Source organism: Mastigoproctus giganteus, chromosome 3, assembly GCF_048544385.1.
Source record: "Mastigoproctus giganteus isolate SK-2022 chromosome 3, ASM4854438v1, whole genome shotgun sequence".
Classification (NCBI taxonomy): Eukaryota; Metazoa; Arthropoda; class Arachnida; order Uropygi; family Thelyphonidae; genus Mastigoproctus; species Mastigoproctus giganteus.
In genome coordinates this window covers 199,867,276-199,894,816 of record NC_143577.1, presented here as the reverse complement: position 1 = coordinate 199,894,816, position 27,541 = coordinate 199,867,276, and the positions used below count along the sequence as shown (strand labels likewise).

At 36.4% G+C, this 27,541-nt stretch overlaps 1 protein-coding gene across 5 annotated transcripts in view; it reads right to left on the bottom strand.

Moving 5' to 3' along the window:
- Positions 1-27,541, bottom strand: part of LOC150088569 (kinesin light chain-like) — a 376,502-nt gene that overhangs the window by 237,799 nt on the left and 111,162 nt on the right. For 4 of the 5 annotated variants that reach the window (XM_090369572.1, XM_090369571.1, XM_090369570.1 and 1 more), the window contains exon 2: positions 8,385-8,628. In XM_090369572.1, the coding sequence (XP_090225698.1) occupies positions 8,385-8,603 (219 nt within the window). In that variant the 5' untranslated portion in view covers positions 8,604-8,628. Of the gene's footprint in view, positions 1-8,384; positions 8,629-26,983; positions 27,262-27,541 lie in introns of those variants that run through there. The other variant, XM_090369573.1, reaches the window with a different exon arrangement.

Below are 27,541 nucleotides of genomic sequence, written 5' to 3'. Positions count from 1 at the left end.
GAAATATTCTTCATTAATAATTAACATAATTACAGATACAGTATATGTAATAAAGTTGATAAAAGTATATTTAATGCAAAATTTGTTGTTGCTTACTTTCAGACAGTTTCTTAATATTAGGTACATACTTCGTGTTCATTACTTTAATACATTTTGCAGTCAATTCATTTCCAAGTTTATTCCTGTTGGAAGATTCAACAAAATTCATTGAGGAAAACAATTTTTCACATGAATATGTGGACCCGAACATTGTGAGAAGAGCATTAGCCAGTTTCCTCATACATATAAAATTGTTCGGTAAAGAATACCATGCGTTTAATATAATATTTTCAACTTTTAGTGTGGGATCTTCATTTAGGCCTATCTGCATTACTTTCTGAAATTTTTCCTTCTATTTCAAAAATCAAGTTTTCAAATTTATTTTTCCACACTATGTTGCTTTGGAATTCAATTAATTCCATTTCTAAGTTAGTGATACCTACCTAGCCACATAAAATTGTTTAGCTGCATTGTATCATACTCTGCTTTATGTAGGCATAAAATAAAGCGAAATGTATTTTCCAAACTTTTAAATTGATTATATCTCTCATGAGGCGCCTCCGTAGCCAGGTGGGAAGGAGCAGCAGTGCGTAGCACACGCTTCTTGATTAGACCGGGGTTCGAGCCCGTCACCACCAAATACGGAGGATGCGAAAAGGTCAGGGAATGACCACCGCATATCCCGGAACAATATGACCTTAGTTGCTAATGCTCCTAAAAACCAAATAACAAACAACAACAACATATCTCTCATGGAAAGCTTGTTTTATTTCTTGCAAAATGGTTAAATATTTTTTAATTGCATTTTCTTGAATGTCAAGAATATTTTCAATATCTTTAGTGTTTTGAAAATGTTTTTGTAATTGAGGAAAATATTTCATGGTGCTCATTTCCAAATCTTTAGTAAACATGTCAAGTTTTTTCATAAATATTTTTATATTTTCAAACATCATTAATGCAATTTGTCCATGTCCCTGAAGTTTTTTATTCAGTTCATTGGAATGCTGAGTGATATCACATAAGAACATTAAATCATTTAGCCAATCTATATTTGAAAATTTGTCATAACTATTGTTTTTTTTTCATTCAAAAAGAGCTTTATTTTGTCTAATAAAATGACAAACCAATTAAGAACTTGGCCGCAACTGAGCCATCGAACATTGTTGTATGTCAAAATCCCAGAATATTGGCACTCAATTTCCTCTAATAATTGTGCAAATTCTTGCTTATTAAGACCTCTTGCGTTTATAAAGTTAATAACTTTAATTACAACTGGTATTACATTAGAAAATGTTTTTAAACCTTGCTTCGCACATAGAACTTGTTGGTGTATTATACAATTAAATTCTATCAGAGAATGTCTAATATTTTGCTTAAGCTGCTGAATAAAACCAATGTTTTTTCCCACCATATTGGGAGCACTGTCTGTTGTTACAGAAACAATTTTTTGTAGGTCAATTTCCATTTTTTTAAATGCATTATCAAATTCTTTAAAAATATCAAGACCAGTACACCTTCCTTTCAGTGTTATTAGTTTTATTAACTCTTCTTTCATTATATTGCCTGCATTATATCGAGCAAAAACTGCTAGTTGTGTATAACCATTTACATCAGTACTCTCATCTAAAGCAATCGAATACATTTCTACAGACTTTAAGTCATTATGTATTTGAGAAGAATTATTTCTTTCTAATTCTATTACTCGATCTTTAATAGTATTGCGACTTATTGGTAACTCATTTATATGCTTTATAATCAAGTCTTTTTCTTTAAAATCTGAAAACAGAGTAGCACTACATTCTAAAAATGCTTGTTTTACAAACTCTCCTTCTGAAAGAGGTTTCCCATGGCGAGCAATGCAATGGGCTACTTGAAAACTAGCAGCTGTAATGTTATTTTTTGGAGTCAAAAAAGTTTTTAAAACACTTGTTTGTGAATCATTCTGTTTTTTATTTTGTAAAAAATATTCTCTTCTTTCTTCGTCTGTTGGGAAGCTGAGATTTGAATGCAACTTTTCAAAATGTCTTTTTACATTGAATGTACGAGAGGTGACTTTTCGTTACAAATAACACACAGAGTTGTTTTATTCTTTTCAATCACACCATATTTATCAAACCATTCTGTTTGATATAGTCTGGAGCTTGTACCGTTAGTTTTCATTTTTTTAACCACAGACATAGTTCAGGGCTACGCCTGCAAAAAATATATATAATATATATATTTTTATAACCTACATATATATTATATATGTAGGATGCAATAATTTTAGATGAACTTTTATAAACATAGGCCCACTTAATATACTTACATTGGTTATGTAGATGAGAAAATTTGACAATAGAAAAATTAAGTTATAATCAATTTATTATTAACACTTCTAGATGCGTACGTCAAGTCTGCCTCTTTTTCCAACACTGCGAGAGTGCAAGCTAGTTACTTTGTACTAGCCCGATACATCTCCGTTCTTCAATGCAACGACAAATCGTGCCAAGTTTATGTCACAATGTAATGAGTCACCCACACGCGTAGTTTAATACAACAGAACACTGTTTGTGGATGCGCGACGTCCACATTCCGCTTGGATTTTTGTTATTTTTTATTTATATATTTTATTTTTATTTATTTTTTTTCTTATAAATCTGACATTACATATTTATATTTTATAATTGTTTAATATTTTCGATTATCTTCTCGCTCTGTTATAATTAAAAAAAGTAGGCCAATATTACAATAAACGCGTGCGCGTGGGTTACTTACAAAGCCTTCGTGGGTCAGTATCTGACCCACGTGTCATAGGTTTGCCACCACGGGTCTATAATGAGAAGTCTATTATAAGGGTCATTATTTTCTGTGCAGTATCATTAGCTGATACTGCACAGAAAACCTCAAGTGCTGCTGCTATTTTTTTAATAATTCAGACACAGCATGGGTTTGTTAAGGGAAAGTCTTGTCTGACAAATTTTATTGGATACTATGATGTGGTTACAAAGGAACTGGATGCAAAAAATAATTTTGATATCACATACAGTCAGTCCTCATATAACACGATAGTTGTGTTCCTAGAAATCCTCATGCAATGCAAAATCGTGCAATATAAACAACAGACCCTATGGGAAAAATAGGGTTAGGTGCTGACCACCCAAGATTGGACACACATTTGTAACCAAAACATTACCAAACACAATAAATAATCGTAATAAAACACTTACACATTTGAAAAATGTAAAATTAATAATTTAATCATTAAGACCTGACGTAGCCGAGTAGTCAGAAGCGAGAGTGCTATAGCACGCGTTCCTTGGGTGGATCGGGGTTCAAGCCCATGACTACTAAATATGATAAATATTTGTATTGACAATTTATTGTAAACTCTACTGACTTGGTTGTCGTGCCGGAGTATAAACAGAAAATTTAATTTAAATTTAGATTCTTACCTTAAAAATAAATGAAGTCAGCTTGAGGGAAAGGGCTTTAGAAAGGGTTGAAGCAGTGGAATTATGGGGAAAGTGGCGGCAGGTTGTCATCATTATCGGAACTGGGAGGTGGGGGAGATGCCGATCAGGACTTTGGACGAATTGTGGTCACGCCAGAACTACAGGTCTGTGGCTCATTTTCTGTCTCTTTCTTCAGTCTTTTCATAAAAAAGACATCTAGTTTCTGTTTCGCAATCTTCCTTCTTTCACAAAGCAGATCAAATTGTATGAAGTGCTCTTCTGCTTCTTTCTGCATTATAATCATTACCTTCTAGCCATTGCGTGAAAATGAAGAAGAAAGTGGTTTTATGGTGGCGTTCAGGCATTCAACTTCGTTATCTTCCTCATCTTCCACCTGCCCTCCAGCAACAAGTTGTTGCAGTTCTTCAGTTGAAAGTTCTTCTTCATCAGACTGAAGCAACTCTTCTAAATCATCTTTCTCCAATTCCTCAAAGCCAACCTGCTTTGCGAGGGCAACACAATGTGCTTTTAATTTAAGAAGCTCATTTACAGGATCAAAGCCTTTAAAAGCACGAATAAAATCTGGTAAAAGAGGCTGCCAAACACCATGTAAGCATTCTTTTGTCACTTTGTTCCAAGCCTCCACAATTATGTAAATTGCATTCTTTATGTTGAATCGCTTCCAGAAGTCTTTAACTGTTGGTGCATTTTCGCCCGCTGTTTCTGCTATCAGCATCTTAAATGTGCATCTTGTGTAATAGTGCTTAAAAGCAGCAATTATTCCTTGGTCAAGTGGCTGGATAAGAGATGTTGTTAGGTGGCAAAAACAGGATTTTGATGTTTGGTGACAGTTCAGCAAGGGTTGGAGGGTGACTTGGTGCATTGTCCAAAATAATTAAAATCTTAAAATCCAAATTTTTCTTTTTGCAGTAGCTTCAAAACACATCCTCAAACACTTCTAGTAGAAAGTCGGTGAAGATCTGCCCTGTCATCCACCCTCTTCTGCTGTTGCTAAAGTAAACACCCAGGGTAGTCCTTACGATCCCTTTTAATGCTCGTGGATTGGCTGCATGATAAACAACAACAGGCTTCAGTTTCAAGCCGCCACTTGCATTTGCTTCTAACATAACGGTCAACCTATCCTTAGCAGCCTTGAAGCCTGGAGTTCGTGCTTCCTCTCTTGAGATATGTTCGTGATGGCATTTTTTCCCAATACAGTCCGGTTTCATCAAAGTTGAAAATTTGGCCGGTGTATAGCCCTCTTCCTCAATTAGTTTTTTCAGTATCGGCAGAAATGCCTTTGCTGCTGCTTCATCTGCACTCGCAGCTTCACCTGATAATTCCACATTATGGAAAGCATGACGTTTCCTGAAATTATTGAACCAGCCACTACTGGCAGTAAAGGGAGGCACTTCTTGAGTTTTCAGCTTTATTTCTGAGGTCTTCAAATATTGCCAATGCCTTTGCTTTTATCATAAGCAAACTTTTTCCTGATCTCTTCCTTGTTTGATCTTCTATCCAAACAGTGAAAAGATGTTCCATCTCTTCCAATTCTTTGTGTCTTGATCTAACTGATTTTGTTACACTTTGTGTTGCTCCTGTTATGAAAGTTGCTTTTATTTTTTCTGCATTCTTTCTAATTGTTCTCAGCGTTCCCTCATTTAGGCCTGTAGCACATACAGAATCGAATGTTCTTTCATTCCAGTCAAAGCGTTTCACAATTTCATATTTTTCTTCTATCGATATTGCTTTTCTTTTTCTCTCTGAAGTATTTTTGCCAGAATGCTTCCTTTTCACATTTTTTCAAGTATTTTACTCATTTTTTTGAGAACAGAGCACGATTATAAAATGAACAAAAATGACGAGGCAAGCTTGATATACATAAACACATAGTGAACAAGTAGCAACTGAATAAACAATGCAGTAAAGGGGGAAACACTATTCTCACATATTACATGCTTACATTTTACTAAAGCACATTTCTGGAGGTCACTACCATAAAACAATAAAAACAATTTGCAGTTTCGGATTTATTGGTGGTTCCTGCTAGTGGAGCCTGTTATGAACAGGTAGTAAAAGTCGATCTAATTACATTTGCGATAATACCGATAGCTGGAATTCTGTGGATTTTTACATTATTATGTTAAAATGTGTTTCCCCTTCCACAAAATCATAAAAACAAATAAATTTTTAGAATCCACTCATCATTCCTACTGTGTTGTGTTCAGTTGGGGTGATTCCGCTGCATTCGACTACCATTTCTTGTAAACACAAAGGCAAATTGTGCATAAGCGAATTACGTTCGTGTTATATGTGACATTTGTTTCCCTATTTATAAATCGTGTATGATCAAATTCGTGTAGTGTAAACACATGTTATACGAGGACTAACTGTACTTGAATTTCAGGAAAGCTTTTGACACTGTTGCGCATGGAATATTACTGTAAAATTGCAGCAGTATGGTTTGAAGGGCAAGTTGCTACAATGGATAAAAGGGTATTTGAATGGGAGAAGACAGAATGGTAATCAATGGACGCTGCTCTTCGTGGACTAATGTTATTAATGGGTCACCCAGGGTTCGGTGTTGGGCCCACTGTTGTTTTGTATATTTATCAATGATATTGATGAAGGTATATCAGGCTTAATGTCGAAGTTTCCAGATGATACAAAGATTGGCAGGGTTGTTAATGACAGTAATGGCAGAGTGCCACTGCAACAGGATCTAGAAAATTTGGGCAGATGGGCTGAGAAGTGGCAACTGAAGTTTAACCTTGACAAATGCAAAGTACTGCATATAAGTAGAAATAACCCCAGATAAACGTACCAACTGTGTGGTACTACACTTAGGATGGTAAAAAATGAAAAAGATCTGGGAGTAGTTGTGCAGTCAGATATGAAGTTTTCTCAGCAATGCAGACAGGCTGCCAGAGCAGGTCATGGGGTATTGTCAATGATATACATTGAATTTTTAGTAGTAGGAATATTTACTAGTAGGGAAAAGTTGATTATCCCTTTGTTTAAGGAAATGGTCAGGCCATGCCTTGAGTACTGTGTGAAATGAGGTCTGGAAGGCTCATTTTAGGAAGGATACAGAGTTGCTTGAGCGTGTAGAGAGAAGGGCAACAAGATTGGTGATGGGACGAAGGGGTCCCTTACCAAGAAAGGCTTAAGTTCTGCAAATTGCAGCGGCTGGAGACTAGGCACCTGCGAGGTGATCTGATTGAGGTGTACAAGGCCTTGAATGAGTTAAGCACGCTGATTATGATGAGATTCTTCCGCTTGCTCAAATTAAGAGCCTGAGGGAGCATAAATTCAAATTGAGGAAAGAGAGTTGTAGAACAGATGTGCAGAAATTTGCCTTTAGCCAGTGGGTAGTTAATTGCCAGAACAAACTTCCATTTGTCGTTGCGGAAGTTGATAGCTTAAATAAATTCAAGGAGGAACTGGACAAACTTTTAGAGGAAATGGATGTGTGAAATAGGTTTTTTTTTTTTTTTTTTTTGGCTGATGATATATAAGCTCATACACTTGCTTTCTTGCATCACATGCCTCCATTACTACTACTACTATCTCAGCAGAAGACAAATCTTTATTCTCCCAATGAAGGATTGGGGAAGGAATCTAACAATATTTACCATTAAGAAGCTGAATTCTTTTTCAAACTAACCTTAAATCTTTGTCTTTGTTAATGGTGTTGGCAAATTTAATCCAAGATTCTCGTCTGGCTTTCCTTCCGATTCATAATGCTTTGGCTTTGAACTGCTTGTAATTAATGAGGTTATCTGCAGTGGGAAATTTATGGAATTGGCTCCATGCTTAATCTGTTTTGATTTTGCAAGAGCACAGTCCCTATTCTACTAATGAGCAAAATCATCTACCTGCTTGTAATTTTGAAACTGACCCAGTGGTGGCAGCTAATATTTGGTGATATGTGGTTATACATCTTGAATAGAAATGATGAATAAAACTTGAGTTCAATAACTTGAATTTTATGATGAATAAAACTTGAGTTCAATAACTTTATGTAATACATTTTTTTTTTTCAAATTTCAGACCTCAAAATTAAGGTGTGTCTTATACATGGGTAAATTATTATCTTATACATAATTCACAATATCACATAGTATCACATAATTCAACTTCATCCATTTGTCTGATTTTGGCTTACAAAGCCAAAATCAGATAAAAGTGGCCAACAGGTGTAATGTCCTCCTCCTCGAGTTCTCAAAGCTATTTTCATGCTGCCATCTATTAAAACTGTGTATTCTTAGTTCAGAACACTGGAGATTCAAGACAATTTATACATAAACAGACATATTAATTGTAATATACTTAAAATGATTGGGAAGAAAAATGTAGATCTACATATGTACTCTTGGGAGCCTACAAAACACATTAATCTACGGATGCAATCATAAAAGAGTTACGGGTTAAATAAACAACACCTGTTTAATCCTTAACCCTTTTATGACCTGTGTTACTTGTGACCAAGTGATCTTTTGTGATGGTGATACTGCAAAGATAACTGGTAAGAGTTTACATATTATTGTACTGTTATTTACTATATAAAAAAATCAACCTTAAAACAAAATTCTTTGAATTAGATCTTAATTTAATTACTAAAATTTTTAATTCTATGTAATTCTACTAAAAACTTTTAAGAATACCATAATAATAACCCTTAGTTACTATCTTTGCAGTCACTGAAGAAGTGGTAAGAAAATACCAATGAAACATTTAACCCCATTATGTACATATTTCCAATTCAGAAATAAATGTAATGATACCACATGAACATCACTCAAAACATGATACCACATGTTTTGAGTACCATATTATCTTCAACCATCACAGTTTACCCATCACGCTGCTCAAGGAATACCTTTTTAATTGCTTTAACACTATACTTACCTGGGCTTCTCCCAGGCCAAGTTCTATACTCTCTAATGTTTTTTTAATCAAGGAGGCTTTTTCTTCAACTACATTACTGTCTCCTTTTTCCTGCTGGACCGCTTTCAATGAAGACAGCAATCCATTCAGGATTGAATTGTGTTCATTCTTTAAAGCTTCAAGGCCCTGGAGAACTGTTTTGGTGTTATTGATAATTTCCTCTTGCGTCATCTGGGTCATCTTGCCAATTGATTCAATTTTCTTTCTAAAAGAAAAAATATAGTTAATTAGAACACACACTTGCTCTCGTTATATATATATTATTTCTATAAATATTGAAATATGTATAACAATACAATAAATATCCCAAACTGCAGAGGAAAATTCAATATCCCAGAAAACTTATGCAACTTGTACCCATTTAGTTAGAAATGTAACTGTATCATTTTTGTATAGCTATAATGGAAAAGTGAAGTTTGCAGAGAAGAACATCATATAATAAATATCCCTTGAAAAATTACTAAACCTTTCTTAATTAAAAGTTATCTCAATTTTATCATTCTTCGTTATCATTTTGAAATATTTCTAAAAAAGAACGTGATGAAAAACAGTTGCATCACCGCCAGCATTACAAAACAAGTGGAAGGGGTAATATTGGATTCAAATGCAGACCTCTAACTTCCCAAAGATGAGAAGAAGCCATGCCAAATTTGGTGAACTGGCTCCAATGGAGTCCAAACGGTTAAAAAACAGAAAAGTATGCTGTTTTCTTTACATCTCAAGGCTATCCACTTGGCAACCAGCAAGCCATGTGCAGCTATCCAGAAGGTTCATACATTCACAAGATCCCCCCTAACCCAAATCATTCAGTTTCTGATGGATATTAAATTCAACTTTAAGTTCCAAAATAAAATGTATATTCTGTGGCAAGCCTTTTTTTTTTTTTTTTCCCTCTTCTTGCTAGTCTCAATATCTTGCAAATAAGTCAGAGTCAGCAAGAGAAGCATTACTGAATGGGAATAATCATAAAGAATTTAACGATTAGTAAATATGTACACTTGCCACTGCCAGTTCAGTGTATTGTTTTAAAAAATGTTTTAAAAAAATGTATTGCAACATTGAATGAGGGTGATCTCACTGTAATCATATAATCTGGGTAATTCATATAATACATACATGCATTTTTGATATAACAGCTGAAGAGAGCTTTTGTTTTTGCATGGTCTACAGAAGTTGTTTCCATATTGCACTGGCAAAACAAAGTTTATTTTATACACCTTCTGGCATCTCTCATCTTGTGAGTAAATTGCCAATGGGTTGCTGAGTGCTGCACTGATAGGATACTTAGAACCTGTTAGCTTAGCTTCTGTTTGTGGAAAAATAATAGAGTCACTGGTTAAAGGAGTAATGCAGGACCATCTAAACAGGAATGCAGTTATACTGCAGTCACGGCATGGATTTCTTAAGAGGCAATCTTATCTAACCAATCTGAGTGGATACTATGAAACAGTAACAAAGAAATTGGATGAAAAAAATAATTTTCACATCACACACTTAAATTTCAAAAAAGCTTTTGATACTGTTGCACATGATATACTGCTATACAAATTGGAGAAGTGTGGCATTAACTGCAAGTTACTGCTTTTTTTTTTTTTTTTTTTTATGTAAACCCCAAACACGAGAGGTATTAGAACCTATAGTACTTAGAACCATTCTTGGGTTGGAGGCTGAGAAAGCGAAAGAAGATATTTGTTGACATTGGACTTGAACTTCCGTAGACTGTAATTTTCAGGAAATATCTATGAAGGAAGGGTTGTTCCAGAAAACAGCAGTTGAATGAATAAACGAGGAGGATGAAAAGTTGGTTCTGTGGGTTTGAAGTTGGACAGTAAATGGATGTTGGCTGGTGGTGGCACGCGTTCGGACTGTTTTGAAAGAGCGAGCAGGAATTATAGAAGCCAATTCAGAAGAACAGTGCCCATGGAAGTATCTGTAGAAGAGGCATGCAGCAGAAACAGCACATCTATGAGACAGCGAGTGGAGAGACTCTGTTAGAGATGAATCCTTAATTAACCTAACTGCCCTCTTCTGAATGGAATCAAGAAGCCTGAGAGAGGTTTTGGGGGCACCACCCCAGACGTGGGTACAATATTCCATGGCAGGGTGGATTTGCTATTTATACAGAGTGAGCAGCTGTTTGGAAGAAAAGTAACGCTGATAGCCAAAGAGAAAACCAAGTTTTTTAGATGCAGAGGAAGCAACATTTGTAATGTGCTTGTGCCAAGAGAGATTAGAAGTCAGGGTAATCCCCAAAAGAGATATATCATTTTGCCTAGAAATCGGAGTGTCACTAACGATAAGCATAGGAACAGAAGAATCCTTTTTGCGAGATATAAGACAAGATTGAGTTTTAGAAGGGTTGAAATCAACTAGGTTATATTTGCCCCACTGGAGAATTACCTGAAGATCAGCATTTAAGGAATTGGTAGCAGATTTTCGAGAAGTTGAAGATGACTGAATAGGGCAAGGTTTCTCAAAATGGAAAGTGGAATGCAATGTGCTATCATCGGCAAAACTATGGATAGGATTTCCAGTCAATGGAAGAAGGTCATTAATATACAAGAGGAAAAGAGTGGAAGAAAGAAATTAACCTTGGGGGACACCGGCATTAGTGGAGAAGTTAGAAGACAGAGAGCCATCTACCATCACCCTCAGTGAGTGATCAAAGAGAAAATTGGATAACCAATTACTAAAAACAGTTGGCAAACCATAAGATGGAAGCTTGTTTAGAAGACCTTTATGCCAAACATGATCGAAAGTCTTTAAGATGTCAACAGCAACTACTTGTGTTTCACCGAACCTTTCCATTGAATTAGTCCATAAATGGGTAACATAAGCCAGAATATCACCAGTGGATCGACACTGATGGAATCCAAACTGGCAATCGTTGATCAGATGGAAGGTTTCTAGGTAGTTTAATAAGAGTTGGCAGTTAATTGATTTCTCCATTACTTTAGAAAGAGTAGAAGTAATTGCAATGGGACGATAATTGGATGGGAGGGATTTGTCACCCTTTTTAGGAACTGGCTGGATATGAGCAAATTTCCAAGCAGAAGGAAAAAACACCTTTGGAATAAGAAAGTGAAAAATGGCGGCAAAGAATAGGAGTAAGTTCAGGAGCACAGGTGTTGAGAACAAGTGGAGAAATACCATCAGGACCTGGAGCTTTCTTAGCATCAAGATTCGTCAAAATCCTTCTGACATCCTTTTGACGGAAGACCACAGGAGGCATTGAATGGAGTGTGTTGGAAATGGTGGGAGGTGTTTTACCAAAATCATTAAAATATGAGTTGGAAGAAAAATGGGATGGTAGCAGGTCAGCTTTATACTTGGCTGAAGTGACAACAGAACCATCTGGTTTGGACAGAGGTGGGAGCAGAGATGGGCAAAAGTTGCGGCCAATAGCTTTGGCAAGGGACCAGAATGCTCAGCTACCATTAGGGCAAGAAGCAAGTTTTCTACTCTTAGCCTGATCGGATTACTGTTTCAAAACTTCTGATGTCAACAGTTGCTCGGGTCGTGTCAGTGAAATTATTCTTGTCAGAATGGAATCTTTTAATCCATATTCCACCTTAAAATCTTGCCTTTTATCTAAACCTTGGTTTTCCAATGAATGTGCTAAGGCTGTTCAAGAGAAGAATGTTGCATATCGTAATTGGCTTGTTTCCAATTCTTCAGTTTCATTTTCTGCCTAAACCAAAGTTCGCAACAATTGTGAAGCAGTTATTAATCAGTCCAAACTAGATTTGGAACAGGCTAAGAGTAGAAAACTTACTTCTTGCCCTAATGGTAGCTGAGCATTCTGGTCTCTTGCCAAAGCTATTGGCTGCAAATTTTGCCCATCTCTGCTCCCACCTCTGTCAAAACCAGACGGTTCTATTGTCACTTCAGCCAAGGATAAAGCTGACCTGCTAGCATCCCATTTTTCTTCCAACTCATGTATTAATGATCTTGATAAAATACCTCCCACCATTCCCCATTCAATGCTTGCTGTGGTCTTCTGTCGAAAGGATGTCAGAAGGATTTTTGACGAATCTCGATGCTAAGAAAGCTCTACGTCCTGATGGTATTTCTCCACTTGTTCTCAAAACCTACGCCCCTGAACTTATTCCTGTTCTTTGCTGCCTTTTTTCACTTTCTTATTCCAAAGGTGTTTTTCCTTCTGCTGGAAATTTGCTCATATCCAGCCAGTCCCTAAAAAGGACAGCCTTTTCTACTCTTTCTAAAGTAATGGAGAAATCAATTAACTGCCAACTCTTAAACTACCTAGAAACCTTCCGTCAGTGTCGATCCACTGGTGATATTGTGGCTTATGTTACCCATTTATGGACAAATTCAATAGAAAAGTTCAGTGAAACACAAGCAGTTACTCTTGATATCTAAAAGGCTTTCGATCGTGTTTGGCATAAAGGTCTTCTAAACAAGCTTCCATCTTATGGTTTGCCAACTGTTTTTTGTAATTGGTTATCCAGTTTTCTCTCTCTGACCACTCACTGAAGGTGATGGTAGATGGCTCTCTGTCTTCTGACTTCTCCACTAATGCTGGTGTCTCCCAAGGTTCAGTTCTTTTCCTCTTGTATATTAATGACCTTCTTCCATTGACCAGAAATCCTATCCATAGTTTTGCTGATGATAGCACTTTCCATTCCACTTCCCAGTTTGAGAAACCTTGCCCTACTCAATCAGCTTCAACTTCTCAAATATCCATTACCAATTCCTTAAATGCCGATCTCCAGTGGGACAAAGACAAATTAGTTGATTTCAATCCTTCTAAAACTCAGTCTTGTCTTATATCTCGCAAAAAGGATTCTTCTGCTCCTGTGCTTATCTTTGATGACACTCTGATTTCTAGGCAAGATGATATATCTCTTTTGGAGATTACCCTGACTCCTAATCTCTCTCAGCACAAGCACATTACAAATATTGCTTCCTCTGCATCTAAAACACTTGGTTTTCTCTTTCGCTCTTGGCATTACTTTTCTTCCAAACAGCTGTTCACTCTGTACAAATCACAAATCCGCCCTACCATGGAATATTGTTCCCGCATCTGGGGTGTGCCCACAAAACCTTTCTCAGGCTTCTAGATTCCATTCAGAAGACGGCAGTTAGGTTAATTAATGACTCTTGTCTAACAGTCTCTCTCCACTCGCTATTTCAAAGACTTACTGTTTCTGCTACATACCTTTTCTACAGATACTTCCATGGGCACTGTTCTTCTCAATTGGTTTCTATAAGTCCTGCTCTCTTTTTCAAAGCAGTCCGAACACGTTCCGCCACCAGCCAACATCCATTTACTGTCCGTCTTCAAACTCACAGAACCAACTTTTCATCTTCCTCGTTTATGTATTCAACTGCTGTTTTCTGGAACAACCTTCCTTCATACGTATTTCCTTAAAATTACAATCTATAGAAGATCAAGTCTAATGTCAACAAATATCTTCTTTTGTCTTCTCAGTCTCCAACCCATGCACGGTACTAAGTACTATAGGTCTAATACTTCTCGTGTTTGGGGTTTTCATAAAGAAAAAAAAAAAAAGAAAAGGTAAGGTTATTAAATTGCAGTTAGTTTCACCTATCTTTTGATTTTTAACTTGTTTTTGATCAATGTGAGCAACAGCAATCATACTGGCATATTCAATAATTTTTCAACAGCTGGAAAATCCAACAAATTTCAGCATTTAAGGATATAAAATAGCTGTGTATATGTTATTTTGGACAGGAAATTTGTTTTTAAACTACCCTCCTCTGCTAAGAAAAATTTTCACGCTAAAACGGAAATTGCCTAAAATCTGAATTCACAGCTTAACTGCCACAAATAATATATCCTTGACATTATTAAAATGAAAAGAGCAATTATATTGCATTTAAAAAGTAGTAAAATTAACAAAACATAAGTAATGAAATGGAGGATATCCCTGAGACAGAAGTAAGAATCCTCAGGGAGAGAACCCCAAATAACGACGATATGAATTATGAACTCAAAAACTGTCCCCCCAGTCCCCTTAGTGTTTAGAAAGCTAAGAAAGGGAAAGCACAAACAGAAAATTGACAATGAAAATGAATCTCAGAAAACTGAGGAACAGAAAAATTTGAATACTTAAAACAACATATTAGATCCTGAAAAACAGGCCAAAGAGGTTTGATTGTTCATGGAATATTTCATGCACAATCAAACCAATAGAATTACCTCTGCTATAAGATTACAAATAGTGAATTGCTGGACAATACTATAACAAAAGAGAAGATAATAGAGGTAACTACAGACAACCAACTTTTCAAAACTAAAAAGGAGTGACAACTGAAGAAAAAATTAACTATACGCAAATTAATACCATGACATATTTTCCAGGCAACTAAGACTGGAAACAAAAATGAAACTAACAAACCGAAACAAGTAATAATAAAACAAAGAGAAATCACCAAGGAAGCTAACCTTGTTATTCTCAAACCAAAAGAAGACTCTGCCATGAAAACTAGTGAAGCAGTCAAGGAAACAGTAATAACCAAGTTAAAGCCACATTTAAAGGATTTTAAGGTTAACAATTTGAGAAAAATTAGGAACAATGGTGTTATAATTGAAGTGGCTACAAAGGAAGATTTAATAAAAGTACAAAATCACCCTGAGAATTAAACTAGGACTAGAAACTGAAAGACCCAAGGGTAGAAGACCAACATATATTTCATATAATAAAGTCAACTCCTGAAAGGAAGTTGACGACAGACATCTATTATAAGAACTTTACAGAGACTCTCACAATTGAAGAGCTTGCAAATGAGTTCATCTTAAAAAGAGCTACAGAAAGTAGAAAGAAAAGGGCAGCTGCAAAGCTTTGCAAGAACAATAAAGAATCTATGATGACTGGCCCAGCCATAGATTCAGGGAGCATTTCCCTGTACAAAGGTGCTTTAATTATCACAAATTTGGTCACACTGGGGATTGCAGTCAGAAAGAACCTGTCTGTGGTCACTGTGCAGTGGCTGGACATGATTACAAAAATTACAGAAATAAAAATTAGCAGCCAAAATGTGCTACCTGCAAGTATTTTGCTGAACTTACAGTCACAAAGGTGGGCTACATTTGTTGTTTGATTTAGACCACTCATTTTCCTGTTTTCGCAGGAAAATGATATGAGCACACTCTGCTCCCCAATGGCAGTGTGTGCTCATATCACTAGTGCTTTAGGACAGTTCTATGTTATCTCACTTTACTCAAGACCTGGTGAAGATATAAATCCTACCATAGAATATTTACAAGCAGTCATAGAATATTTACAGCAGCACCTGCAAAAACAGGAAAATGAGTGGTCTAAATCAAACAACAAATGTAGCCCAGAGGAGCAAGCACTGACTATGACAAACATCCTAACAAAACATCAAATCTGTCTATCAATGGAAAAAACCAAGGAAGCAGGTAGTCCCTTGGTGGTGCCCTGAACTGACTATACTCAGGAGAAGGGTGCACCAGGCAAGGAGACACTTTCAAAGAGCCAGAACACCTTGGCCACAAAATGAGGAATTCTTACAGAACTCTCAGGAATCAGTATACAGCCCTCATTAGAGACAAGAAAAAAGAATCCTAGAGGAACTTGATGGGAACTACTGGAAACAATGACCTTTGGGAAGTTGTCTACAGAACAGTGACCAACAAGCTGCCAAGAGGAGATGTTAAACCAGATGGAATCCCAACCTTTTGTTGGCCAGATTCTGTAAATAACATCTTAGTCTATATTATATAGACTGAGACAAGGGACTATTCCCCTGCCCAGATTGAAATATTAAGTAAAAAAATACTGAATATAATAATGCCAATATTGAACCTCTGTTTACTATAGAACAATTGTAAATAACATTATCTAAAACCAAAAATAATAAATGCCAAGGTTATTGACCTCTTAGAGGTAAAAATAATCAAAAAACTAGCAGAAATAGCCCCTAACAAACTAATAGACCTATATAACAAATGTATGATAGAGGGAATATTCCCACAAAATATGGAAAAAACTAAGATTAATTCTTAAAAATCCAGAGAAACCCCCCCCCCCTACCAAACCTAAATCATATACCTTTGGAAAAATATATAAAAGATTATTAAATAGCAGATTATCTCAATACTTACAGTTCAGGATTACATTCTAATAATCAGTATGGATTTAAGCGGGGCAACTCTATGGAGAATGCCATACACTACCAACTGACAACAATTAAAAACACAAGAGGAGAAATATATACTGGCAATTTCTGGTGGCCTGGTATCCCCAGGAGACTCTGCCAGGCAAATGTCCCAAACAATCTCTACAAGGTAATAAACAGCTACCTTAAAGACAGAAGTGTCTCAGTATGCACAAGGTTTCAAGAATTGACATGCCCCGTGAATAAAGATTGCTTGCCGGGTTCAATCCTTGGCCCTTTCTTCTGGAACACTATTCTCGATGAATTTCTGGCCTTGGATCAGGGCTTGGTGGAAAGCCTAGCTTTTGCAGATGACTTGATTCTCCTTGTAAAGGGTAACAATCTAGTGGTTGTAGAGCAAAGATCAAGTGCTGCCCTCTTGCAGCTGCAGGAGTGGGCACAAATGCACATACTCAGAATATGACCTGACAAAACCAAACAAATAGAGTAAGCGCCAGTTATAGTGATCACTGGTTATTAGAATCAGCCACTTTAGAGAATCATATTTCAAAGAACCAATTCAAATCAATAAAATGCACTTCACTTCACAAAGGGGGTTCAAAGGGTTATGCAAATAACTATAGACCTGTTAGTTTAACTTCTGTTCTGCAGAAAATAATGGAGTCACTGGTTAAAGAAGTGATGTAGGATCACCTAAACAAGGCTGCAGTAATATTTACACACAGCATGAGTTTGTTAAAGGGAAGTCTTGTCTGACCAATTTGACTGGATACTACGATGTGGTCACAAAGGAACTGGACGCAAAAAATAATTTTGATATCATATACTTGGATTTCAAGAACGCTTTTGATATTGTTGCACATGGAAGACTGCTGACAAATTGGAGCGGTATGGCATTAAGGGCAAGTTGCTGCAATGTATAAAGGGATGGTTGAGTGGGAGACAGCAGAGAGTGGTAATAAACGGACACTGCTCTACGTGGACTCATGTTATTAGTGGAGTCCCCCAGGGTTTGGTGATGGGCCCATTGTTGTTTTGTTTATTAATGATATTGATGAAGGTATATCAGACTTAATGTCCAAGTTTGCAGATGATACAAAGGTTGGCGAGGTTGTTAATGATAGTAAAGACAGTATGCTACTGCAACAGGATCTAGAAAAGTTAGGTAGATGGGCTGAGAAGTGGCAACTAAAGTTTAATATTGACAAATGCAAAGTACTGCATATGGGTAGCAGTAACCCAAGAGAAACATACCAAATGTGTGGTACGACACTCAGGAAGGTAGAGAATGAAAAAGACCTGGGAGTAATTGTGCAGTCGGATATAAAGTTCTCTGAGCAGGTGCAGATGGGCTGCCAGAGCAGGCCATGGAGTTTTGACAATAATATATAGGAATTTTGCTAGCAGAAAAAAGGTACCTTATACCTTTTGTATAAGGCAATCATCAGGCCACACCTTGAGTACTGTATACAGGTCTGGAGGCTCACTTTAGGAAGGATGTAGAGTTGCCAGAGTGAGTACAGAGAAGGGCAACAAGATTGGTGAGAGGAAAAAATGGGTTCTCGTATCAGAAGAGGCTTAAATTTTGTAAGTTGTAGCATCTGGAGACTAGGCACCTGGGAGGTGATCTGATTGAAGTGTACAAGGTCTTGAATGGTTTGAGCAGGTTCAATGCTGATAGGATACTTCCACTTACTGAGATTAAGAACCTGAGGGGGCGTAGATTCAAATTGAGGAAAGCCAGTTGTAGAATAGATCTGTGGAAGTTTGCCTTCAGCCAGCAGGTAGTTGATTGGTGGAATAGGCTTCCATCTTTTGTTGTGGAAGCTAATAGCCTAAATAAATTTAAGGCTGAGCTAGACAAGCATTTGGAACGAATGGAGAGATGAAATCAGAGGGGGTTTTTTTTTTTTTTTTGGCTGATGCTGCATAAGCTTGCTTTCTTGCATCGTATGCCTCTACTAATGCTAATGCTAATTCCAGTTACAAAACTGGCAAACTTGTGAAGCTATAGCCATCCTGAGGAGAGCATTGGAAGAAACTGGTGCAAGTGATTGGAAATATAGACTGTTATACAATATTGAAAAATCGATAAATAGACTTTGTAGTGATAATTTAAAGCAATCTAAAGTGACTATTTAAAATTAAACATATTACAACGTGTTATGTTTAATTAATATGTATATTAATTAAGCATTGTATGTAAGTATAAATTTACAGTTGGACCTCTCTTTAATGAACTTCCATATAGCGAAATTTTCTATTTAGTGAACTTTTTTGATTTCCCCTTGGTCATTACATTGAAAATAGTTTCTGTATAATGAAGAAAATTTCCATACAACAAACTAATTGAGAGACCTGGGTATGCACTGTTTGCACCTCTTGCCTTTAGGCAATAGAGCTGATGCTGTAGAAAGCACAATTTAAGAGCAAAAAGGATTAAGCATTAATCCCTTTAGCTTGTAAAAGCTAAAGGCTTTAATTCCACAAATTAAGAGCTACAACATTTTACAATTTAATGGTGCCTGTAAAATCCTACAGGAGGAAACTGGCCAACCCAGGGGCTCACATCTGGTGAGTATGGGCTTAGCACACCCAGGGACTGAGCTGAATATCATCATTCTTCTCTTTCTTGGTTCCCTTCTATATCTTACTCTTGTTCTCTCTCTCTCTCTCTCTCTCTCTCTCTCTCTCTCTCTGAGGGTAACTCAATTTTTTTTTTTTTTTTTTTTTGGCTGGTGCAGCAAAAACCTCAGGCTTCCTTGCACCATGTGGATAACAATAATAATAATAACCACGGCACGGAATAGAAAAACATAGAAGTTTGGTAGAGGTCTTTACCCAGCAGTCAATCAGCAATGTCTAAAAAGAAGTAAAATCTATATAACTTATACAGCAATATACTGAAAAGTCCCGTTGGTCAGCTGTCGACAGCCTTTGGCAAAGGTTAAGGCATATTCCCAACGTGGGCATTGGCTCTGGTCAGCCTATATTCTACCATAAGCATCCTATTAGAGAATTAAGAGAGAGTGATTTTCCATTATCTCGAAATTCATCTGTTGTTTCGAAGAAATAGGTCAACCACACTTTCACTAAATTTCACCTGTCTGTTTACATGACAGCTACAAGTGGTCCCTAATTTCAGCTTAGTTTTAACTGTGCAAGTAATCTTACGGTGTCTAAGAGGAAATCCTTGAGTATAGTGTGAAAAAGATAAGTGCTTAATAATGTAGATTGCGGCATTAAAAAAAAAAAAAAAAAAAGAAAGAAATCACTTTAAAATTTGATGTCCCTGCCAGTAGTGTCAACCATTCTGAAAATTCCTGTTTCGATTCCCAAACTGTTTGAGGAAACCAGACCCAGTCAGAAGCGTGCAAAATTATGCCTTTGAGATGTAAATGAAGCAGTTTTTAAGTGGATGAAGTTGATTCGAGACCAAAACATGTTGATATCAAGGCTATTAAAAAAAAGAAAAGGCTATGGAGTATGCATCCTTTCTGGGGCACAAAACATTCCAAGCCAGTTCTGGTTGGCTGAACAAATTTAAAGAGTGTCATGGCTTACTCGAAAAAGACTATACCCATCAGAAAGAAATAGTTTTGAAAAAAATTATGGAGGACTAAGAGTTCAAAAACATTGTCAACATTGATGAAACATGTCTATTTTTAAATGTTTGCCTAACAAGACACTGACTTTTAAAGGTAATAAATGTTTAGGCGGTAAAAATAATGAGAATTACACTCTTGGTTGCAAATATGGCTGGTAATGAAAAACTGAAACTTTTGGTAATACGCAAAAGTAAACAACCCCTACGTTTCAAAGGAGTAAAGTCATTAGTGTTGGACTACAACTACAACAAAAACTTTGAATTACAAGCAAAATTTTTGAGCAGTGGATTTTAAATTTCGATAGAAATATGACAAAAGAAAACAGAAATAAAGAGTTGACTGTCGACAACTGCTCTGCCCACTTTCACTCGGTAATTTCGAGACTTACAAGTGTGAAGTTTGTTTTCTTCCTTCTGAATAATTCGTCTTAACTGCAGCCAATGGACCAAAGCATTATCAAGAATATTTGCTGTTGGAACGAGTACAGAGAAGGGGAACAAGATGGAACAAAGGGTTGCTCTTACGAAGAAAGGCTTAAATTTTGCAAATTACAGTGTCTGGAGACCTAAGCACCTACGAGGTGATCTGATTGAGGCGTATAAAGCCTTGAATGGTTTGAGCATGCTCGATGCTGATGGAATTCTTCCTCTTGCTCAGAATAATCATTTGAGAGGGCATAAATTCAAATTGAGGAAAGACAGATGTAGGATAGATGTGCGGACGTTTGCCTTTAGCCAGTGGGTGGTTGGTTTGTGGAACAGACTTCCATCCCTTGTTGTGGAAGTTGATAGCCTAAATAAATTTAAGGCTGAGCTGGACAGGTACTTGGAACGAACGGAGGGGTGAAATCGGAGCATGTTTTTTTTTTTTTTTTTTTTTTTTTTGGCTGATGCTGCATAAGCTTGCTTTCTTGCATCACATGCCTCCACTAATACTAATGCTAAAGAATATAAAAATGCACATGAGAGGGATGAACTACCAGAAGACATTAAGCAATCTTGGGAAGAGTTACAAGCGAGGTTTGATTGGTGGAGAAATTGTTCTTGACAAATTTTTATGAGTTGATAATGATGTCATAGAAGCTGAATATCTGAGTGAGTGACTCCAACATTTTGCAGCGTATTTAAAGAGTGACCTTCCAAACAAAGGTTGGCAGCATTTGAAAATTTGCGTTGAGGCCTTCAGTGGGAAGAAAATGTAACAGAAAATTTACAATATCTGAGTGTTTAAAGTTTAAACAAATGGAAACATTTTTCCAGAATCCAGTATACAACAAAAAATAAGCAAATATTTTACAACATAATTCTTAAAAGTGTACTAATAAATTGTGGGCATTATGTAAATAGTCATTTTTAATATTACGTATTAATAAATTGTTTTAAAATATTAGAAAATGTATTCATTCCCACTTCTTCCCATCTGTTACTATATTTCTGAATTGTTGAAAAAGGTCATATTTCTTTATAACAAAATTTCTATATAACAAATTTTTTCAAGGGAACGATCGATTTCATTATATAGAGGTCAGACTGTATTTTTATTTTGCTAACCTGTGGATATATTCTGATTTTCACACATTATTTAATTGGTAATAAACGTTTGGTAATAAAGTGCAAATTTGTGATTTATAACTTTATTTTTATAGCCTATGGATAATATTCGTCACTTTTCACTTATTAGAATCAAATTCAATTTGCAAATGTGACCACTATAACCGGTGCTTACTGTACTTCTAAAAGGCAATCTGGACATAAGAAAACACCCACAAATTAAAATAAACCCAACTGCTATGGTAAAAGAATTAAAATTGGAGTTGTTTTTGAATCAAAATTAACTTCTTTTTTTTTCCCACCTGTCTTATTTGGTGAAGAAAGTGAGAAATTATGCAGACATGATTGCCAGGATCAGTCAAGCAGACTGGAGGCTCAAAAGAAAGACCCTGGCAATCATATACCGGGCAGTGTTCCTACCTGTTATAACCTATGGAGTCTGTGCATGGTTCACCTGCTTGGCCATAATAAGAAACAGGAATAAGTTAGAATCAATACAGAGGAATATACTTCTCACTATCATCAGAGCATATTGTACTATAAACACACCTGCACTGCAGGTGCTCTCCCACTTTACTTGGAAGTAGCCAAAAGAGACATATTATAGACTTAAAAAGGGCATACCCACAAAGCTACGTGAGCTAGGGCAAACAGATTGGGAGCAGGAAACAAGAGGTCTGGTTACCAAAAGGTTTCTTCCACAGGTGCCAATGATTAGCCCAAATCCACCAAAGCAGTATGCCCCTGGACCCTTTCTACCTTTATAATGACAGGCCATGCCTCCCTAAAGGCAAAATTAACCTCCTTAGGGCTGACTGATGACCAACTGTACTTGTGGCAACAGTGAAGACTGGGCACACATTCTATATGAATGTATAATTTATGGCATCCATAGAACACAGTTAATAGCACAGATTGGCCCCTTCCCAGGGGAGATGAACATCTGTTCATAATGGAAGGAGAAAATTATAAAGCATTCACAACCTTCATGCAGAAAGTATTCAAAATGCATAGATCCATCCAAAGATAGATCTATACATTAGATCTATCCAATTCAGAACCCAGCAGTTAAACAGTAATCAACAGCCAAAAATGCCCATGTCTCCCACTGCGCACAGATGATGACTTTAAACTGTCAGGATAGCTGTATTCAGCACCCTGACAATAACCTGATAAGACTAAAACTGGATTGATCAGGGTACCCCAGGACTACCCTGCCATGTGTAGGGACCGGGGGGGGGGGGGGGCAGCATTCCAAATAAGTAACCATGTGAGGGAGGGAGATGTAGAGGCAGCCAGGGAAGCAGATTAGCTAAAAAATATTAGTGAGCTAGTAGCTAGGGAATGCAATATAGAATGAAAGAAGAATGAATGAAAGAGAATAAAAGAAAGTGAATAGGCTGGGTTAAAAAATAAAAATTAAGCTCAGAGGAGGAAGAGATGCACCGTGTCATCCTTTAGTTGACAGTTTTAAAATGTAAAACTTTATTCTCATTTAAACATAACTTTACAGTTTTATGTTTTAAAACTGACTAGAGGATGATGCAGTTCACCTCTTCCTCCTCTGAGCTTAATTTTAATTTTTAACTTATGATTTTAGTTTTTAATCTGAGGCCTACCCCCTTTTTTATACAATTCATGCAACTAAACAGATGAGGTGAGTGCCGGTTTTATTTAAGCTTTGACTAAAGTGCATATTTTCCATCTTAACTTTCGGCATTTTAAGCTCTTGCTATTTGACCGTTGATATTTTAAGGAGTCCTTATGTGCTGTGATGTAATGACTAGATCGCAGGTATAGCTTAGCTTAATTTTTCAGCACTCACCTCATAGTAATCCATTTAGTTGGCCGAAAGTTTTACCACATACATAGTGGTTATAAGATTCTAATAATTTACGAGGATTATAAATTTAATCTCTTGCTATTTTTAATTATAGTAATAACTCACATCAGTTTATATATACTAACAAAAAATTATTCTAATACTAACAACACAAACACATCCACTGCATTCTCCCGCTGTCTGCAAATGTTGCAGCTGGGCCTGCACCACAGAAACAAAGAGTTGAACAAATGAAATGAAAGCCAGTTGAATGAATGAGAACATAAATGTGTGAGAAAAAGAACACAAACTAGAAAATGTTATAGTTAAAAGTGTACACTAACCCTAGTTTTTAATTTACAATGCCAACTTACTTAACCTTAATTACTATGTATTAGTATATTAATTTACACTACACAACCATTGCTTTCTCCGGCCCCCCTGGTGTGTGAGGAGGATGAATGAGCGGGAAAAAAAAAAACAGGTATAACTTAACAGAAAATGTAAGAAAAAAGTACAAAAATAGAATGGAAGTAGAGTGTGAATGAGGATTATGAGTGCAGCAAATGCCCATCATCCTGTCCACCCCCCCCCCCTGGACAAGATGACAGGCAGATGATCTAGGCCCCCTGCCCATCCAAGCAGACACCATGCCGTGGCTACTTAGCCACCGTAGTGTGGGATGCTGACAATGACCGGCATTTCCCTCTGTATTTTTCAGAAACTTTTAGAACAGTCCAATAAATACTTTATCCATTATCCTAATTTAATCAGGTGGGGATTACATTGAATAAAAAATAAAATCATTTTTGAGCTCCTTCACTTTGTATTCTTTTTATTGCACCAGTCCGAGACTTTTACTGCCACACTACATCTGTCCTTTCCGCATACAATAAATACTCTTATTCAAATTCTGCATCTTTGTCAAAGTGGAACTATTTTTCTGATATTACCATAATGTCTGCAATTAATGACTTAATCAACTTCAAATTATTTACTATGCCCTTAGCATTAGTATATAATGCAAGTACATGTATGTGCCTGTTTGTGCTCATTATGGGATCTCCAATAGACCTGCAATAAATAGACGGCCTCCGTAGCTGAGTGGACAGGAGCGGCAGTGCAGTAGCGCACGCTCTTTGAGTAGACCGGGGTTCAAGCCCCTGACTGCTGAATACGGTCGATCTGCCAACCCACACTGGACCAGCGTGGCAGATTATGGTCCATTTCCCTCAGCATGAATTCTTGAGGAGGCTTCCATGCTGCCGTGGGTTGATAATGGCTGCACTTTACTTCTTTTTTTTTTTAAATATGTACTCTAACTTTCATATCATTTATGATTTAAATAGGAAACAGCAAATTTACATGGTATATGCGCAAGACCAGTTCAAGGTTATTAGGCACTCCAGTTGAACCTTCCAGCTTTACACCAGCCCCCACACACAAAATTAACTTTTGAAAATTAATATGAATACGACATTATAATTTTACACAAAATTATAAAAAAGGGAGTATATGATAGACTATAAATTCTAAATGGTGGTCCATGGACCACCATTGTTCTGGTTACTATTGTCAGGGGAAACAGGGAACATCGTATGTAAAAAAGATAGGTGGAACAGGCCCAGGATATGTCTGACAGGGGCAAAGGTTGATGACGTAGAGTGGATATCATCTTTTAAGGGCACAAAAGGTGATATTGTTGTACATTTTGGCACTAATGATATTAAGAGTAGGAGACTGGCAGAATTACTTAACATGTACGGGTCACTGTTGAAAAAACCCGTGAATTAGGGTTGAATTTGAAAATGTCTGCAATTCTGCCCAGACACGATAGGAGGGAATATATGATGAGAGCCTTGTCAGTCAATTCGGCCCTGGAAAGATTGTGCAAGGCTCAAGAGGTAGAATTTTTTTCAGCCTGGTCTGTACTTGTTAACAAGAGAGACTGCTTCTACAGGGGTGGGATACACTCAAATAGAAAGTGTTCAAGAATGTTTGCTGATGCTATCAAGGCAGTGTTGCGTGGGTTGGAAAACTGCTAGTTGGGGGGGGGGGGAATACAAGGACTAATAGATTAACAGTAGCCACTGGCAGAGGTGAAAGTGATTCCTGCACTGCTTCTATTGGAATGAGCAGCAGCCTGGAAAACAAGATGTAGGGTATTTCAGAGACTGCTGGGAGTCATTGTGGGACAAGTAAACACATGGGTTGTGTTAGGGTAGCTAAGAATAGGAACAGGTGCATGTATAATTGCGTGTAAACCAATGCTAGGAGTTTGGTAAATAAATTTGATGAATTTGAGGTATTGTTCAAAACATCAAAGGCAGATATGGTTGGGATATCAGAGACGTGGTGTCACACATATAAGGAATGCAGAACTGGAATTTGGGGAATACAATGTGTACAGAAAGTATAGACAGGATAGTAAGGGAGGAGGGGTTATGCTATTAGTTAAGAAACACATAAAATCCAAGGAAGTGAAGCCAGTCGACATCGCTGGACAGTGAAGTGCTAAGTCAGCTTGGTGTGACATAAGCATTTGGAGATCAAAATTCTGGCAAGAGTTTCAGGTCAAAATTACTAGTTTCTGGTATCAATGCTTTATAAGCAGGCTTTCAGAATATTTTTATGTAACTTGCATTAGTATCAGCAAAATGATGCAGGGAAGCAGACTGTTTAGAAAATAAACTGATCTGATTTTAACTGATTGACAAACCAATCTGATGCATACTCGATAAATAGAATAAAAAAGTCATTTCTCAAGCATAAGATATTCATTTAGACTCTGACTGAAATTAAAACCATTACAGTTGAAAAATAAGCAAAATTCATGCCTAAAAATCATGATGAATTTTGATAATATTTATATCATCACTTTGAAGTGCTCTTACATTTTACATGTTTTAACTTGGGAAACTGTTTCAGCACGTTTTATCAATACAGTGGTACCTTGGGGGATGATTTAGTGCCAAGACTATGGGAAGAAGATTTGTAAGCTGGTTACTGATCTTGAATAATTATTCTATTCAAGATCAAAAATACTATTTAAAACCAGGAATCTCCCACTTCAAAGTAGCTAACTCATCCCCATAGCAGATAAGAAAGAAAACACTATTTCGGTATATATGATCACTATTATGTACTCACATGTCAAATCCTCTCCCCACCCCAACATCTTAAAAACATACCATCTGTAAAATGACACAACAAAATTTCATCTTTAACAAATTCTAATATGTTGTATCAGATTGTGATGGTCAATTTAAAATAATTCATCAAATGAAATAATACACATATATGAAAAATCATTTTTATGCAATGCTAAGATTGCATTGATCTTAGTCAGACACACAGATTAGAATCTATCCTCCATATAATGCAACATATAGCACTGTATATGTTGCATTATACTTTTTTATTTATTTTATTTTTTTTTTTGTAACTTACGTAACTTTGGATTATATTTTTTCTCTGTGTAGGAGTTGACTTTGTGGTAAACAGCGTTTTTTTTTTTTTTTTCCTTTGTAAAATACATATATTTTTATGTAAATATGACAATAAACCACTGGACAAGAATCTAAAGTGCAAACTGAAGTTCTGAGTTTTGTTTGAAAACCAAGTATGTCCTATCAATAATTATTAATCCTCAAGACAGAGAGGTGGGTGGATGTCTAGTCCAAGGGATGGATAATCCTTTATACTGATGAGAACCCCACCACCCAGATATAATTGTTGGCTGCAGTACTGATGTGAATGTTTTAATGACTCATTTATAACTTCAGCATAACACATTGATATATTTTCAAACAAGCTAATATAATTTATTTTGTAGTGTACTATTATCCAAGATTTATCAAAAATGGAATAAAATATTCCTCCTCAGTATTAATTAAATTCATACAGTCAAGATCTTATTCGAATCCATCTGGTGTAAGAGGTTTTAGTTAGGCCTAAATTAGTTTCTAATTCACATAAGACATCCATGTTTTATATTAGTATACATGC